We start from the raw sequence: 18,932 nt of genomic DNA, 5'->3' as shown, positions 1-18,932 counted from the left end.
TCTATATATTTTTATTTTTTTTTTAAATTCTTGTTTACTATTGCTTATTATGAACGTTTTAATGTTTTATTTTACTCTAATAATTTTTTTAATTGTGTAAAATAATTTTTTTTTTTTAAATCCACGGGCACAAGACAAAAACTTTCATACTGGGGGAGCGAGCCAGTCTGAAGAGTACTCGGGTCCAGCCCCAGCGTTTTTTTTATTGTTGATTGACTGCATGTGTATGCGGTGCATATTCAGCAAAGCGAAACCGGTTCTGACATTTGAACAGCCCCTGAGTAGTGGTATTATTCCACAGGATAAGTTTAGTGCTTGAAATATAATCATGGAACGTTCAAACACGGGTATTGTTCGCGTGTTAACAGATTTTGTACCGGTAGGAGCATGTGGTGCATGCTTCAGAATACTTGAGATGCAAAGAAGATGCCTGAATGTGTTTGGGAGTCCTCACAAAAAAGAGTGAAGTAGTTGACAGGTACACATCCAGTCTTTGGACACACGTAGACATGTATTCAGATTGAAACGAGAGCATGAAATCAAGGCTCCCCACCTACAACATAATGAAAAACGTCCAAAACGGTGCACGTATGTACTTCGATGAACCTGTCAAGGTGTCTTCTCATCAGTGCACATGCATGCTGGCTTAGAATGCAGAAGGGTAGGTAACTGAATGAGGTGTGTGGGCTAGGGGAGGAGATGGGTGAAGTGTGATAGAGGAGGCAGAATGAGGGACCCGTGTCCACGTCATCAATTCTAGCTGTCACATTTTGCCATCAATGCATGACGCAAAGTCGTTGAAAGCCGTTATTCAAACACATGCAGCGTACAGCTTTTTGTGTGCAGTCAAAAGAAACTGTTCAAATGCCTTACCGTCTGCGTTTGCTTAATTCTTTAAGCCTGATAAAAAGCTTTAGAAATGCGTGATACTTTTTTGCAGGTGTTTGTTTGTCGTTTTGCTCGCGATTTCTATTCATCACCCACGTTCTTCGTTAAAGTTTGTTTTGTCAAATTTGGGAACGGATTCTACGCTGCAATCACTTTCTCGTCAAGTTGCATTGCTTTCAGGTCTATTTGGGCGTTGGTGGCAGAGAAACTTAGATCCGATAAGAAAATAATGACAGAGGGAGAAAAGGGTTGATCAAAAAGGGTAGGAGGGTTCAGAAAGGAATGCCTTGTGGGGGTGTGCAATCAAAGGGGTTGCAAGCAGAAACCTGCCCACGGTTCCATGCTGTTACGTCGCAGAGCTGTCTCGCTGTCTCCCTCCGGACCTCTCTCTCTAAATCTTTCTTTTTATGTGTGTGTGTGGTTCATTTCTTCTTCTCTTCTTTATTGTGGTCTTTCTAACTTTCTCCGCATCATTTTTACTCCATTTTTATTTTTCTTTCTTCTACTACTTCTTTCCATTTGTATGCTTCTTTTATGAGTATTGTATGTGTAGTATTTGTTTTAAGGACAGTTTGTTAGACAAGGCAATGTGCCTTAAACCTTTATCCTTGTAAAATAAACTTCGTCTGTTCGTTCGTTCGTTCGTTTGTTCGTTCGTTCGTTCTCTCCCTCACGCGCTTTCTCTCTTTCTCACACACACACACACACACACACACACACACACACACACACACACATACACACACACACACACACACACGCACGCACGCACGCACGCACCCCCCTACACACACACACTCGCACCACACACACACACACACACCCTCACACGCCAACATTCACTCTCAACGAACCATTGTTACGTTTATGCTTGTAGGGCGTGTTGCTGATGTGGTTCCGACTGTGGATGATGTGCGGTCAGATGCCTGCATTCAGAGATGAAGACAACCCGGCCTCCTTCTCCACCTCTTTTCTCACCAGGTTAGGACATTCCTATTTGCTATTATTAACAGCTATCGTGACGAGCGCACTGGCCTAGCGGATAAGAACGTCGGCCTCCCATGCTGAAGGTCGCGGGTTTGAATCCCGACCGCGCTTGGATGGTTAAGGGTGGAGATTTCTCCGATCTCCCAGGTCAACTTATGCTCAGATCTGCTAGTGCCTTATCCTCCTTCCTGTGTACACGTAAGCACAAGACCAAGTGCGTACGGAAAAGATCCTGTAATCCATGTCAGAGTTCGGTGGGTTATAGGAACATAAGAAAATACCCAGCATGCATCCCCCGAAAGCGGCGTATGGCTGTCTTATTGTCGTGGTAAAAACGGTCATGCACATAAAATATGAACCCATGAACAAAGAAGAAGAAGAACAGCTATCGTGTTTTCATCGTAGCGATATGATCCGATATTTTAACGAAAACAAGTATAATACGCCGAGTCATCTTTATTTTGAGTTCTAACAAAACCAGTTATTTTGTTTATTTTCAGAGCTCTAACCTTCAACTACCTAGTAGCCTTCAACGTGTTGTGGTTGTTCCTGTGTCCCTGTGTTTTGAGCTACGACTGGCAAGGCGGCAGCATCCCCCTCGTCACAAGCCTCAGTGACGTCAGAAATATAGGCACGCTCACTGTCTACGCCATCATGGCCTTTGCGGCATGGAGATGTCTACATGTTTTTTTGCGCGATTTTCTGCGCGGTTTTTCCAAACAGGTAAACGCAAAGACGACTGGCTCTGGACAGCGGGTTTTGAGGCACATAGCACTGGGTAAGGGTAAGGGGTATATTATATACTAGAGGAATACCCGGCTTCGCCGGGGTGAATCGCGAGACAGAGACAGACAGCGTGGCGGTTCACCACAATCACCTTTGAAGGCGAAGTCCTCTCAAACGGGATTGAGAATTTTTAGAGCTTATTTCTAAGCCCTATATTATCTGTTATGGCTTCTCAAATGCCAGATCATACAGACAGACAAAAGCCGCCAGACCCCATCACAAACAGAACTCTACAATCCACAGGTGTTGCCTCCACACATACACACACACAAACACACAGACACACACACACACACACACACACACACACACACACACACACACACACACACACACACACACACACACACACACAGAAGCCGTATATATCTATGTATATATATATAACAAAAAAAGATAGATAACAGTGGATTTTTCGATATATAGATTCGACCTTTGCACTTTTACAGTGAGGACAACTTACGGGTACATGCAAGGAAAGCCCACAACTTCTAAGGCGAACAACTCTGCAGAGTCTGCTGTGAAGGGCGACGGTAGTCTCCCTGTCACACTCGACCCCCTTTGAATGAACTTTGTCCCCAAAGTTCGGAACAATGGACCCGCCAAGCTTAGGTCCCTCCCAGGTGGAATGGAAATAGCACGAAAATGATTCAGTGGCCTGAACATTTCATGTCGAGTCCCATCGCTGTCGACGACGCCAAATGTAATCAAGTGCCGAAACACTACAATCACCTTTGAAGGCGAAGTCCACTCAAACGGGATTGAGAGTAACTGTTATGGCTTCTCGAAGGAAGGCCTGAACATACAGACACACCAAAGCCGCCAGACCACATCACAAACAGAACTCTACAATCCACAGGTGTTGCGCAATTGCCCACACACACACACAAAAACACATACACACACACAGAGAAGCCGTATATATATATATATATGTATATCTATATCTATAAATATATAGAGATAGATGACAGTGTATTTTTCGCGTGGCTATAAATTGATTCGACCTTTTCACTTTTACACTAAGGACAACTTACGGGTGCAAGGAAAGCGTTCTGGACAGTGCAGTGACATTCTAAAAATAGTAACGTAGTAACGGGAATATGGATTGACGCCACACGAAGGAAGGGAGATCCCTGTCACACTCGACCCCCTTTGAATGAACTTTGTCCCCAAAGTTCCGAACAATGGACCCGCCAAGCTTAGGTCCCTCCCAGGTGGAATGGGAACAGCATGAAAATGATTCAGTGGCCTGAACATTTCATGTCGAGTCCCATCGCTGTCGACGACGCCAAATGTAATCGAGTGCCGTAACACCACAATCACCTTTGAAGGCGAAGTCCACTCAAACGGGATTGAGAGTAACTGTTTTGGCTTCTCGAAGGAAGGCCTGAACATAGAAACACATCAAAGCCGCCAGACCACATCACAAACAGAACTCTACAATCCACAGGTGTTGCCCACACACACACACAAACACACACACACACACACACACACACACACACACACACACACAGAGAAGCCGTATATATATATATATGTATATATATGTATATCTATATCTATAAATATAATAGATGACAGTGTATTTTTTGCGTGGCTATAAATTGATTCGACCTTTTCACTTTTACACTAAGGACAACTTACGGGTGCAAGGAAAGCGTTCTGGACAGTGCAGTGACATTCTAAAAATAGCAACGTAGTAATCCTCTAGTATATATATATACGACTTGTGTGTGTGTGTGTGTGTGTGTGTGTGTGTGTGTGTGGGTGTGTGTGTGTCTGTCTGTGTGTGTGTCCGCGATGCACGGCCAAAGTTCTCGGTGGATCTTTTTCAAATTTGGAGACCGTATTCAGCTACACCCCGGACACAACCTCATCGATGAGATATTTCAACACGTGCTCTCAGCGCGCGCTGAACCGATTTTGGTTTTTCTCTGGATTTATTCCCAGTAACTCTTCCTTATCTTCTCCAGTGTTTTCAGCGTTTATCTCCCTTCCTTCGTGTGGCGTCAGAGAAGCCGTATATATATATGCATATCTGTATCTATATATATATACGACTTGTGTCTGTGTGTGTGTCTGTGTGTGTGTCTGTGTATCTGTGTATTTGTGTATTCGCCATGCACGGCCAAAGTTCTCGATGGATCTGCTTCAAATTTGGTGGGCTTATTCAGAGAGACCCCGGACACAACCTCATCGATGAGATATTTCAACACGTGCTCTCAGCGCGCAGCGCTGAACCGATTTTGGTTCCACCTCAACCCCCCAGTGGACAGCGCAGTGACATTCTAAAAATAGTAATAGTAACTTACAAACGGGAAAGCCACACGAAGGAAGGGAGATAAACGCCAAACACTGGAGAAGATAAGGAAGAGTTACTTATAATGGTGAAATGAACACAAAAACCAAAATCAGTTCAGCGCTGCGCGCTGAGAGCACGTGTTGAAATATCTCATCGATGATATTGTGTCCGGGGTGTAGCTGAATACGGTGTCCAAATTTGAAAAAGATCCACCGAGAACTTTGGCGTTGTGATGTGGTGTAGCGGCTATGGTGTGTCGGTATGGGGGCCCGGGTAGCTGAGGTGGAACCAAAATAGCTGAGGTGGAACCAAAATCGGTTCAGCGCTGCGCGCTGAGAGCACGTGTTGAAATATCTCATCGATGAGGTTGTGTCCGGGGTCTCTCTGAATAAGCCCAGCAAATTTGAAGCAGATCCATCGAGAACTTTGGCCGTGCATGGCGAATACACAAATACACAGATACACACACAGACACACACACAGACACACACACAGACACACACACAGACACAAGTCGTATATATATATAGATATAGATAGATATAGATGATTTTGTGTGTTTGTGTATGTGGAAAAACAGCTGATTGACGTTTTTGTTATTTACGTGTTGTTCTTGCAACTGATGTTCGCAGAATGACTCTCCTGAAAAACGGAATATCCCTCAAATTTGAACGGTTTCAGGATGACACGGTAATTAAAGAAGACCACAACAACAACCCCATCAAATCTGATACCCTTACTTGCACCAAGGAAAACAACAACAACAACAACAACAACAACAACAACAACAACAACAACAACAACATTGGCAACGGCAGTTCAAGCTACCACCATAAGCAAGCAATCAAGTGTTCTTCAAACACTGACGACGGGGATGACGTGCTTTTGGTTGCCATGGTGATGATGGCGTTGCCTTTTCTGCCATCCTCCAATCTTTTCTTCCGTGTAGGATTCGTTGTGGCGGAACGAGTACTTTACATTCCCAGGTAAGGAGACGATAGTTTTGTCAAAGATGATGATGATGATGATGATGATGATGATGATGATGATGATGATGATGATGATGATGATGATGATGATGATTGTTTGTTTGTTCGTTCATGGGCTGAAACTCCCACGGCTTTTACGTGTATGCCCGTTTTTACCCCGCCATTTAGGCAGCCATACGCCGCTTTCGGAGGAAGCATGCTGGGTATTTTCGTGTTTCTATAACCCACCGAACTCTGAAATAGATTACAGGATCTTTTTCGTGCGCACTTGGTCTTGTGCTTGCGTGTACACACGGGGGTGTTCGGACACCGAGGAGAGTCTGCACACAAAGTTGACTCTGAGAAATAAATCTCTCGCCGAACGTGGGGACGAACTCACGCTGACAGCGGCCAACTGGATACAAATCCAGCGCGCTACCGACTGAGCTACATCCCCGCCCATGATGATGATGATGATGATGATGACGACGATACGACGATGATGATGACGATGACGATGATGATGGTGATGATGATGATGATGATGATGATGATACCTTTGACGAAGACAATGATCACATTGCTAATTGGACAAGACTATCATGACAATATAATTGATAGCGACGACGAAGATAATGTTTTGGTGAAATAATGAGCGAGTATTAGCGAGAAATAAGAGAGAGAGAGAGAGAGAGAGAGAGAGAGAGAGGGGGAGAGAGGGAGAGAGGGAGGGAGGGAGGGAGGGGGTGGGAAGAGAGAGCGAGACAGAAAGAGAGAGATTATGAAAAAACTACATTTTGAAAATAAAGTCTGGTCAAACCGCATATAATTACCTGACAAATTAAAAGATACGAAAACAGTACTGTTTGTCGAAGTGTCTGAAATGCCCTTTAATGTACGTTTCAGTCTCGGATTCTGCCTGTTGGTAGCTCATGGAGCCTCAGGATTGTGGGAAAAATACCAGCACAGTAGACATCGCTATCTAGGATGCGGGTGTATTGTAGTCTCCACTGCTATTCTCATTGTGGTCTTTGCTGCCAAGACTTACAACCGAAACTACGCGTGGACAAGCAGAGAGTCGCTTTTCAAGTGAGTATGCTTTTGATTTTCAGGCAAATGAAAATTATTGTTGTTCAATGAACTGATGTGTTATTGTTTCCATTTTTGAAAGCGCAGTGCTGAAGTTCAAAGTGACACAGTCTCTGTCTCACGGGGGTTGAGGAACATGGTGTTTTCATCAGTTTCAATACTTTTCATTTACAACGAGCTGCGTAACAAAATACAATGCTCGTAGCTAACACATCGCCGGTTTCCAACGGAGCGGGAAGAAGATTTCAAATGGATAATCAAAAGCCAACCCAAACGACATGAGTCATTTCTACAGCCCGAAATCTCCTATGAATAATTATACTGGAGGCAGTTAAATGTATTCTCTTCTGAAAAGCATTCCTCTCATACACAGACTACATATGTCATGCGATCAATTAACTGGCGTCTGCTGATCGAGAATGAATGACTTAATCCATCAGACGTGAGGTCATCGTCCCTAGACTCATCAAAACACCGTAGTATTTGATTGATGATTACGGAATTTCAACAGTCACTGGAACGGATGTGCATGTTCGTTTGTTTTTTCTCTCATCCCAATCTGCATTTTTCACGAAAATGAAAGCAAAAATACGCATATTGTGGATACATTCCTTTGGAGATATGTAGGGGGGTAAACAACACAGAATCAGATTGCATATGAGCAAAGCTTATATGGAAGAAAGAAGACGAAAAATAAGAAGAGGGAGAAGGAGATAGGGAAGAGAACGACGTAGAATGATGACAAGAGCGATATAGAATGAGAGAGAGGGTGAGAGAGAAAGGGAGAGAGAGAGAGAGAGAGGGGGGAGATATAGAAAGATGGAGAAGGAGAGAGTGTGCTAGAGAGAGAGAGAAAGCGAAAGAGAGAGAGAGAGGGAGAGGGGGATATAGACAGAGAGAGAGGGAGAGAGATTGCTAGAGAGAGAGAGAGAAAGAAAGGGAGAGATAGAAAGAGAGAGAAAGAGAGAATGGGACAGAAGGACAGACAGACAGGCAGATAGAGAGAACGAGAGAGAGGGAGAGCGAACGAACGATCGAGCGAACTTTATTACTCAAGGATGGAGATTTTAGGCTCACGCCTAGTCTTACAATCTGTCCCTGCTAAACTAAGACATAAACATTTAGACAATAAAAGGAAAATTGTCAATTGCAATCATACAGTATTACTAATTACAACATTACCTATACGAATACATAATGCATGATAGAACATTGAAATGTAGAGAGAGAGAGAGAGAGAGAGAGAGAGAGAGAGAGAGAGAGAGAGAGAGAGAGAGAGAGAGAGAGAGAGAGAGAGAGAGAGAGAGAGAGAGAGAGAGAGAGAGAGAGAGAGAGAGAGAGAGAGAGAGAGAGAGAGAGGAGAGAGAGAGAGAGAGAGAGAGAGAGAGAGAGAGAGAGAGAGAGAGAGAGAGAGAGAGAGAGAGAGAGAGAGAGAGAGAGAGAGAGAGATCTTATCGAACTAAAATAAGTCGAGTCAGGGATGCAGTATTTTGTGTGTGCCTAACTGCACCCAAGCTACCCCTCCGAAGTGTCAGCAGTAAAAGTTTGTTGTGACTGAGTTTATTCATCCAGATAATGTATGTAACATGCGTACGGTCTTCGTACTATGCTCTTTCGAGCGAACCCTCTGAACCCTTACTTCTCCCATTCAGTACTTTCGGTGGAGCATTGCGAACGTTTAGACATGCTTCGTTGCAGCATTAAAGGAGCTGGCTATCTGGTGAACAGAATTTTTGACATTTTGCACTGAACAATTAAGAACTTTGAGCTTGCTACTTCCGTAATAGAATACAGGCATTAAAAGGAAAAGTTACTGCTGTTGTTGCAAAATTACAATTTTGAAAGATGTTCAGGATGTTAGCTTAGTACATTTAACCGGTTTCTAGTGAAATGAAGTCGTTTCGGGTCCTTTGCCACTGACGTCATCGTCGTCATCGTCGATATCCTACTCCGTCTCCTGTCATCATCTGTTTATCATCATCATCATCATCATCATCATCATCATCATCATCATCATCATCATCATCATCATCATCATCACCATCATCATCATCATCATCGTCGTCGTCGTCGTCGTCGTCATCATTATCATCGTCGTCGTCGTCCTCCGCCTCCTTCTCCTCGTCAATTTTGCATCAGTCTACACTGCATCAAAATGTTTTCAAGCACAACTTCTAATGGTCTGTGAAAACAGACATTGAAAAAATTCTATCTGCAGCAATAGTACCTTTCATATTCAGTATATTAAACTTGCAATTAGATTCACTAGGCTGTGGCACCCCCTCTCCATCACCCCCCCCCCTCCAGTATAGGTCAAATTGATGTGAAACTATCGAAATAATGTTTCCGATCCGCCAGCAGATAGATGACTACATCAAAACACGCGACACCATGGTATCTTTCAAATCGCAAACACAGTTTATTTTCGCTTGAGTGCTGGTCTGGGTCGAGAGATAAAACTTTGACTTGCACCTGATTGTTGTTTGGGAAGCTTGGTAGCTTGTGAGGCTGTGTGGGGTATAATGATCATTACATTTGTATGTACGCTACTGAGAATGTAAGACTGTGATGAAACTGCTATCAGAAAGTTATATGATAAAAGACACACTAAATGTCAGCCAATTATAGGCTATAAGGGAGGAAATAAAACAATCAAATAAACAGGGACACAAAGAAAAGAACAGACATGCACACAAAAGACGAGAAAAAAAGGCAGACGGCCACAGACACACACGTAAGTTGCAAGTGCGCGCACACCGACAGACACAGAAACACTCACACGTAAAGAAACACAGTCAGATCGTGACGCAAGCACACACACACACACACACAAACACACACACAAACACTCACACACACAAACACTCTCTCTGTCTCTGTCTCTCTGTGCCTGTCTCTCTCTCTCTCTCTCTCTCTCTCTCTCTCTCTCTCTCTCTCTCTCTCTCTCTCTTTCTTCCTTATCTCTCTCCCACAGGCAGACATCTACACAAGTACTTAACTCAGATAGAAAATACACCTACACTGCAAGTACTCCTTTTCAAATTTTTTCACCTTTACATTCTTATTCAAAGTCTTTCATCAACACACGTGTGTAATTTTATACTTCCTTTTTGCAGGCATCGTCATGAAAACACCGATTTAAAACTCGGCATCAAAAGAACAGCAGGGTATCACATTCAAGGTTAATAGTCGGTTCCACTCGTACAGTGAAAACCTTGAGGTCCCGCTATGCAGATCACACTTCACTGAGCTCGACTGAGTCGAAATAAAACTTTTCCTGGAGAGGTTTAGTTGGTTGGAAAGATATTTACGACGGCTGGAGGGGGACATATTAGTTTGTGTGTCCGGATGAGCGTTTGTGTGCTGTTTTTGTTTTAAGGTTTGTTCGTTCGTTTTCGGTTCGTGTTTACATTTAATCAAGTTGTGTGTGTGTGTGTGTGTGTGTGTGTGTGTGTGTGTGTGTGTGTGTGTAGAGCAATTCCTGGAAAACCACTGGACAGATCTCCATGTCTTGGTAAAAACCAACAACTGCAGTGGGTTCAGTTTTATTCTGAGGCCCACAGATTGACTAAATGTATTGATTTCGTTTCAGGCTACTTGTTTTTGCTCGCAATTTTTGCTTGATGTAAAAGTAACCCACAAGAAGGAATGCAATGTCTTTTGTAAGATTTTGTTATTGTATTTGTTGGTAACAGGTCTGGACTGCAGACGCTGCCTCACAACGCCAAGATGCACTACAACTACGCCAACTTTCTCAAGGACAGCGGTGACACCCATCGGGCCGTGCTGCACTACAAGACTGCTATAAGGTAATGAGTTATCGTTATTAGAATTATCATTACGCACTTCACAACTCTACCTGTGGCACCCTTACTGACTAAGTCAACTGTGACTCAGTGTCACGAAAACGCTCACTGAGTCTCTGACTTCCAACACCGTTTTACGTGTGTGACTTCCTCTACGACTTACTCGTGATCAATGACGTACTAACACCCCTGCCCTCTCCACCCCTCCCCCTCCCCCCTTCCCCCGCAAACTTCTCAATCACTCGCCCCGTCTCACTCATTCCCAGTGCCACACTCAGTCTTCTTTGACCCATTTTCCGTACAACTTTCTCTTTCAACTTCTTTTGCTCTTTCGATCTCATCCTTATTCTTCACACTATCAACCAACCAACCAACCAACCAAATCAACCAACCAACCAACCAACCAACCAACCTTTTTTGTATACAATGTAATGTCACCTGCAATAACTTTCGGGCTGTAGGCGTTTTCTGTTCAAATGTAATTGTGATGAGCAGTCAACGATACGCCGTGTCAACGATGTTTTTGTTAGAGAGTCAAGTGCCGGTCATGAACTTTTCCCACCAGATCTTTCAACAAACAATTGGCTGTAGTAGATTTACGTATACATCTGTGGGTTGACATTTGCATACAAAACACGAGGCAGCTTAAGAATGCTCTTGAGACATGTATCGGTTTTCTTTACGGTACTTTCTGATTGAGAAGGTCACGAAATGTTGATGTTTACAAGTAAAATCATCGAGCCTGCTATTATTGTTTTATTATTTATATTGTTTTCACTGTGTAATCTGTTGAAGTGGGAGAAACTTTCTATACACAACGGTAGTAATTATTCATTCAATCGGACATTTCTAGTCACGGTGTTAGTGAAGAAGTATAGCGCACAGACGACCACAGTTTCGGAGTATGAGGACATTTAAATGAGTAAAACCACAATTGGATGATGTGCAAGTATTTTTTTAAATAGATGAATGAACAAATAAATAGATAGATACATAAACTGATAAATAAAAGAAATGTAATAGAAATGTGATGTATCCGAAAACATTGAAAACAGTATTGTACAGAGAAGGTTAGAAGAGTGGAAACAATAAATGAATGACTGGACGATTGATTGAATAACATTAGTATATACAAAAGTTGACTTCAAGAAAACCAAGATGTAGACCTTGCATACATTCAAAAAAGAAGAGAAAAAAGAGCGAAAAATTGATTATATTTGCATGATTTTGTTTAAAGCGCCTGTACTTGAGGCGGCTAGTTCAAAGTCATAAAGGCTTCCTGTCCTAGCGTGTGATATGTTTGCACGAGAGCGTGTAACATTGTGTGACTTAGAGCTTACCTCAGACTTTCCAATAATCGGCTTTTGTCTGAGGCGCAGACGACTTTCTGTGCAGATCATGCCGAGACGCTAGACGTGAAAACGAACTTCCAATTTCAAAAGTAAACTTGACGCTTTGGGTGGTAAACTTTCCATTTTCAACGCGAATTTCTCCTGTTGATTTTAGCCATAGATAATTATTAACTTCCAACACGTGTGGGTAGTAGAAAGTTATGTTTACTCTGTGAAAATATGTCCGTTGCTCCAGCCGTGGACAGTTTTATGTACAGCTTGTTTAGTCAATTTTTGAACCGAATATTCTTTGCACAATGCAGTTTTTCTTTGAAAGAATAACGATTATTTGTGTACCGTTCAGGGCGTGATTAACGTATTAGCCAAGATTTGACGGAGTTTAAAAGCATCTTGCTGACACAAAACTTAAATTCTCGAGTGATCAAACAAGTTCTCCACAGAGACAGGATTCCGCCCACAAGGATGCAGTGTCTCAGTCTAACTTTGTGGTTGCGTACACAATAAACTAACGTTCGGCGAAACAATTACCATATCTATAAGATTCCATAATGCTGAAACTTTTTTCATTTCCTATATGTTCGGAAAGTCCTTGTCGTCATCTTTCCTTCACTGAAAAAAGTGTTCGGCAATTTGAAATACGTTTCGCAGTCTTGGGTCTTTGCGGAGGTGGAAGAGGCTTAGCGGTGGCTGTGGTTGGAGTGAAGGTCTTTTGTTTATTCTTTGCTGTCTCGATGTTTACTGTGTGGCATCTGCCCAAGAATGCTGGAACAATTTCTAGCTTACTTTTTGCTGCTGCATGCATGTACACACTTTTGTTTATTTCTCTCCTTTTTTGCACATGCATTTTGACACTTTCTGTTTACCTGGTTTCTGGTGTGTCCTCTTTTTGTTCAAAACTTTCTGGTGCTCTCTGCTACACCATCCGCGAGACACAGGAAGCAAAAAGAAGGGGAGACATTTCAATGACGCATGTTCAGATCTGAACAGTCACAGTTTGCCCTTCCTTATCAGGGCCGGACCAAGTTCGTTTGAGGGGGGGGGGGGGGGGGGGGGGGTTCCAACTGAAGGCAGGGGTCCAAAGTCCACATTTTTTTTTCTCTGAGAGGTACATTGGATGGCCAGGGGGGGGGGGGGGGGTTCCGGAACCCCAGGACCCCCCCCCCCCCAGATCCGGCCCTGCTTATTGATAAATCTGCAATCCGGGGGTGCGAGCGAGTCACTCTCTGCGTAGGGGTTAAAACTCCGATCGACTCTTGCCTGTTCGGCGTTTTACCCAATGCCGACACCAAACGACATCCCTGCCACAGGTACACACTGGCAACTACACACGGGCGCGGTTTGCTATCGCCGTAACTCTTCCATGAACTTGTAAATCGAATCAGGTGGGAATGGAATTTTGCTGTCTCAATCGGCTGAATACGCGAACTTTACAATCTTGTTCTAATACTTTGAAGATTTGAACTTTTCATCTTCATCTAAACTATTGTTGAACTCTGTGGTCTTATTAAAATGAAGACTTGAACCTTGCTGTCAGGATATGATACAAACACGAGCTTTGCGATCTTGTTTTTACATAATAAAGTCTTGAACTTTTCATCCGGATCGAAAATAATAATTTATTTGAACTTTGCACACTCATTAAAACGAAGATTTGAACCTTGCTGTGTTCGTCAGACGGAGACACGAACTTTGCCATCTAGCTCAAATGAAGATTTGAACTCTACGGTACCCCCCTAATGTGGTCCTTCGTGGTCGGCTGGGCGTTAAGCAAACAAACAAACAAAAAACTCTACGATCTTATTCAAATTGCCAGACATGATGTTTTTAGCACTCATACACGAACTTTTCCCGATGGGTCAATCGTATCTATTAAAGTACACGAGCTTTGCTGTCTTATTCACTGACATGACGATGTCTGAGGTTCTTGTGAGCGTGCACGTTCCTTTGTGCTCAGTCAAAAAACGAATTCCGAAAATAACTCTGTAGGGTTTGTATGGGCTGTGAAAGAGTGAATACCCTTGCTTTTTACTCGGACAAACATTGGGAAGGGGCCAATCACCAGCGAGAAGTGTGTCGGAAACACGTGGACAGGCACGGTTGACGTTATTTGTCAGAGGGAAAGCAAGAATATTCACTCTTTCACAACCACTACAAACCCGACAGAGTTAGTTCCGAAAATCATCTATCAAACGTTCAAAAAATGTAATCTTGCTTGTTTTTCGATTTTGTCCACACAGTTTATACCCCAGTCAACCGAGTTACCACAACAATCTGGGCACAGTGGTGGAGGATGATAGAGAGGCCGAGAGGTGCTACAGAAAAGCCCTGTCTCTACACCCTACACACAGAGGGGCACTGGTTAACCTCGGGAACGTTCTCATGTACGTCGCTTTGGTGTTTTCTTCAGCTTCTGTTTGTTGTTGTTGTTGTCGTTTGTCGTTTGTCGTTTGTCGTCGTCGTCGTCGTTGTCGTTGTTTGTTTGTTGTTGTTGTTGTTGTTGTTTATTAAGCTATATTTCTTAGTTTTTTAAAGTTTTTTTTGTTGTGTGTGGTTTTTGTTAAAGTTTAAAACAAAATGTTTTTTTTGTTTTTTTTAAATTTTAAGCAAACTCCGTTCTTAATAAACGGTTTAAGTTTTTTTCCCACCGAAAAGTTTGTTTTGATACAACAGCAGGGGCGAAAGTTCCGAATTGGTTATCAGGCCTTCCTGATTTCAAAAATGGTTTTCTGGTGGTTTCCCTAATTCAAGTTTCAGACCTTTCAGGGTGTCGAAATCTTGAACAAGTCAAAGCGACGATCTCAAGGCGGTTATTCAGGATTTCTAACACTATCAACGTTAACCGCTGCAGTAGAGGATATAACTTACAGGTTGTTGAACTAAGCTGTGTCAAATTCGATATTATCCTCAAACACACACTATCAACACCACCACTAAAACCACCCTATCCGTGTGCAGAAACCAAAACGACACTTCAGGGGAGCAACTCTTGCGACAAGCACTGAACATCGACCCTCACTACACTGACGCGCTGCTCTCCCTTAGTCAGCTGGAGTTACGACGCGGAAGGTGGGAGAAAGCGGAAGCTTTTATCAAGGAGGGGTTGAGACAGCGACCTGACATGCCCGACCTGTACCACTTTTATGGCATCGTATTTCATAAAACAGGTAACGGATTTGCTATTGCAGAAGAACAATTGGTGACTGCGCGTGAGAGCGAGAAATTAAAAGACCAAGACAATATAACTGGCTTACGTGTGAACGGCGAAACCGTCAATGAAAAATGCTCGCTATTTATGGAGAGCGCCTGGGGTGTTCCCTGGCGGCAAGCGTTCAAACGAAAGGGCGTTTTTACTGTATGTAAAAAGCCTGGCGGTGTCTACGATCAGAGACTGATGGTTTACGAGAGGAGGAGTGGGCCTTTAATGCGCAAAGAATGTTGTGTATTGGCAGGGCGTTATGAAGAAGCCGTGGCCAGTTACAAGCGAGCGGTCACTCTCAACAACCAATACACTGCGGCCATGACCAACGCCGCGGCTTCCCTCAGACAGCTGGGCCGAGAGCTGGAGGCTGAGGACTTGTTGAAAAGGTAGGCTGTAAGTGTTGCAAAAGTGTCCAAGATCGGTTTTGTTTGTATTATGTTCGATGCTTATTTGATTAGCGAAAACGTATGCTCCCTACGCGGGAGACAACGGAAGAGCTGGTTCGACAACTTTGACAACTTTAACTGGAAGGCCCCCCGACAGAACTGCCTGGAGAAGGGTTTCTGCATCCTCTGCCCTCATGTCGTCCCGATAACTGTCCCTACCCGGGGACTGACGATGCTGCTGCCTGAATTTCTTTTGATTCCCATGCTAGTTTTGCCCCTAGATATATATGATGGTGTTGGAAGTAGAGTTATACACTCTGTCATAATCCTTGATCCTTGATCTGTGTCGTATTCAGTTAAACGTATAGCCGTTTTGCCGGCTCAAATTTGTTCTACCTTGTTAAACTTTTACAGTATTATGTAATTCAGAGGAAACGATATAGTAGGACCTTCAAACGCAGATGTTTTAGAAATCATCGGCCGATATGACCGACGTTTAACGTTTGAAACCGTAAAATACTATACTTTAAAGTGATGTCATGTTACAAGGGTTCGCAGGCTGTAAGCTTATTTCGAAAAGATACATGGATGGTCACGATTACACGACAGTCTTGAGCCTAATATTAATTGGTCTACTTCACGAAGCTCGTTGGCACTGAATTTTCGGTAAAAAGACTTCCTGCTCAATTAATGACAAACGAGGCAGATTACATAAACTTTCATCTCTTCTTCACCCTCCCTTCCAAAATAAAATCTTCGAAATCTGCACAACAAAGTGACTGTGATGAGATCTTCGAAGTAAAAAAAAAAAAAGCACAAAAAAAGCGAATAATGGCTACATGTTAACATGTTGTCACTTCTTGTGCATGTCCTCCAGGAACTGACAAAGAATTTCCAGAACGCAGTTTGTCTCGGTGAAAATTACTCGTAAGGTCACCGCCAGGATGTGCATGTATTGGTATTGTATATTATTAATGAACGCCTTTACCTTGACAGGGCCGTGTCTGCCAGCCAGGACGTGGAGGCGATGGGACAGCTGGGACAGATCTACCAGCGCACGGGACGCACGCGGGACGCGTTGGCCATCTTTTCTCAGATGGCGCAGAGAGCACCCAATGATACCGGTGTTCTGCTCGGCTTTGTGAGTTGGTGTACACATTATACTGTAATCACGAAAGTTTATTGAATTTGTTTTGAAAACACGTTGAGAAAAGAAAACAAAAATGGTTTGCACGCTGAAGTTGAGAAATCCTGTTCGAAACAAAGGTTTTTTTCCTAGGCCAATGGTGAGGCATGGCAAATCAAAAATGGCGAAAGTAGCCGTTTTTCTTTTATGAAACTGGGGCTGACACAGACACAGAAAGACAGACGTACGGACGACCACACACACTGACTCCCGCCCCCCAAACACACACATACACACAAAATCATCTTGTCTTTCTCAATCGAATTCTACCATTGTACAATTTGATTGTTGACAGGTGCAAACCAAATTGATTGTTGGCAGGTGCAAACCAAATTGATTGTTGACAGGTGCAAACCAAATTGTTGACAGATGCAAACCAAATTGATTGTTGACAGGTGCAAACCAAATTGATTGTTGACAGATGCAAACCAAATTGATTGTGGACAGGTGCAAACCAAATTGATTGTTGACAGGTGCAAACCAAATTGATTGTTGACAGGTGCAAACCAAATTGATTGTTGACAGGTGCAAACCAAATTGATTGTTGACAGGTGCAAACCAAATTGATTGTTGACAGGTGCAAACTAAATTAATTGTTGACAGATGCAAACTAAATTGATTGTTGACAGGTGCAAACCAAATTGATTGTTGACAGGTGCAAACTCTAATGGACAACGGGCAGCTGCGTCAGGCCGGAGAAGTGCTGACTCATCTACTGTCCAGCGCACCGCAGAACGCCGAGGTCTTGTTTGCCATGGGGCACGTTACACTCGGACTCGGTCAATCACAAGAGGTAAGGCAACAAGACTATTATCTTGTGAATGTACGCTGTAAGTATTCCCTCACTAACAGAAGAAAGTGCCTGATTTATTCTGCCTGTCTGTGAAAAAGTCTCTCGCGGTGGAAGCCGGTTCAGTCTGCGCGAATTACTGTACAGCAGAAAAGCAGATCTTCACATGCACGTTTTTGATCGAAACACTTCTGTTTGCCATTCGGGTTTTTAACTTGTTGTGCTCAGTTTAGTTTTGTCGATCCGTGTTTGGAATCAAGTCTCTTATCTCTCTTTGAAGATATTGCTTGTGTCTTTCTCGTTAACTTTCTTTTGATGCAGATTATGTATTTTTGAGATCTTCAACCCTCAATGCGCAGGTTTATTTTTTGATCGATCGGTTAATCATTTGTTTCACTAAAACGGCATTAATTTGTACATTTCCAAATCTGATATTACCGGTACATTTTGTGAATTCTATTACCACTCAAACACCGTTTGAGCCTAAACAAACACGTTAGAATGCAAATCATTTCCAATTGTTTTCTGATGCTGGTCTTTCGCAGGCGCTTTCAGTGTTCAGGGAAGCCTTGCGCTGGGCGAAGGGCGACAATCATCTGATGGGAAAGATTTACCACGAAATCGGCAATATCTTCAAGGATCTCAAAAACTATCCCGAGGCTTTGCAGGTGGGTAAACAAAAACATTATCGACCATGCCTGACCAATGATGATGATGACGATGATGATAACGATGATGATGATGATGATGATGATGATGATTATAACACGCACGCACGCACGCACGCACGCAAGCACGCACGCACGCACACACACACACACACACACACACACACACACACACACACACACACACACACACACACACACACACACACACACAAACAAACACACACACACACGCACGCATACACACACACACACACACAGTTTACTATCGTCTGTGTTTGTATTTCAGAACTACCAATCATCGCTAAAAGAAGACCCGTCTTTGGTCCATTCCCACCACAACATTGGAGCGCTCTACCACATTATGGTAGGCCTATGTATGCATTTCAAATGTTTGTTTGCCACATTTGGCGTTGAATGATCAGAGCATCATTTGTCAAGTAGTTTGTTGAGTCGATTTCATGAAAATGTTTCATATAAAATCTACGTGTGCGTGTGTGTGCGTGTCACGGTACGCGC

At 43.1% G+C, this 18,932-nt stretch overlaps 2 protein-coding genes across 3 annotated transcripts in view; one reads left to right on the top strand and one right to left on the bottom strand.

Annotated features, from left to right (window-relative positions):
- Positions 1-18,932, bottom strand: part of LOC138962037 (uncharacterized) — a 384,447-nt gene that overhangs the window by 245,466 nt on the left and 120,049 nt on the right. The window lies entirely within an intron of this gene.
- LOC138962021 (protein O-mannosyl-transferase TMTC1-like) overlaps positions 1-18,932 on the top strand; it is an 87,174-nt gene that overhangs the window by 64,393 nt on the left and 3,849 nt on the right. Inside the window, exons 6-17 of the mRNA XM_070333712.1 lie at positions 1,766-1,869; positions 2,376-2,598; positions 5,651-5,955; positions 6,844-7,026; positions 10,722-10,835; positions 14,422-14,565; positions 15,140-15,348; positions 15,634-15,769; positions 16,766-16,910; positions 17,611-17,748; positions 18,291-18,413; positions 18,703-18,780. Coding sequence (XP_070189813.1) covers positions 1,766-1,869; positions 2,376-2,598; positions 5,651-5,955; positions 6,844-7,026; positions 10,722-10,835; positions 14,422-14,565; positions 15,140-15,348; positions 15,634-15,769; positions 16,766-16,910; positions 17,611-17,748; positions 18,291-18,413; positions 18,703-18,780 — 1,902 coding nt within the window. The remainder of the gene's footprint in view (positions 1-1,765; positions 1,870-2,375; positions 2,599-5,650; positions 5,956-6,843; positions 7,027-10,721; positions 10,836-14,421; positions 14,566-15,139; positions 15,349-15,633; positions 15,770-16,765; positions 16,911-17,610; positions 17,749-18,290; positions 18,414-18,702; positions 18,781-18,932) is intronic.

This window comes from Littorina saxatilis, linkage group LG3 (genome assembly GCF_037325665.1).
Source record: "Littorina saxatilis isolate snail1 linkage group LG3, US_GU_Lsax_2.0, whole genome shotgun sequence".
NCBI lineage: Eukaryota > Metazoa > Mollusca > Gastropoda > Littorinimorpha > Littorinidae > Littorina > Littorina saxatilis.
The sequence above is the reverse complement of the archived record's forward strand: the minus strand, read 5'-3'. Positions and strand labels throughout refer to the sequence as shown.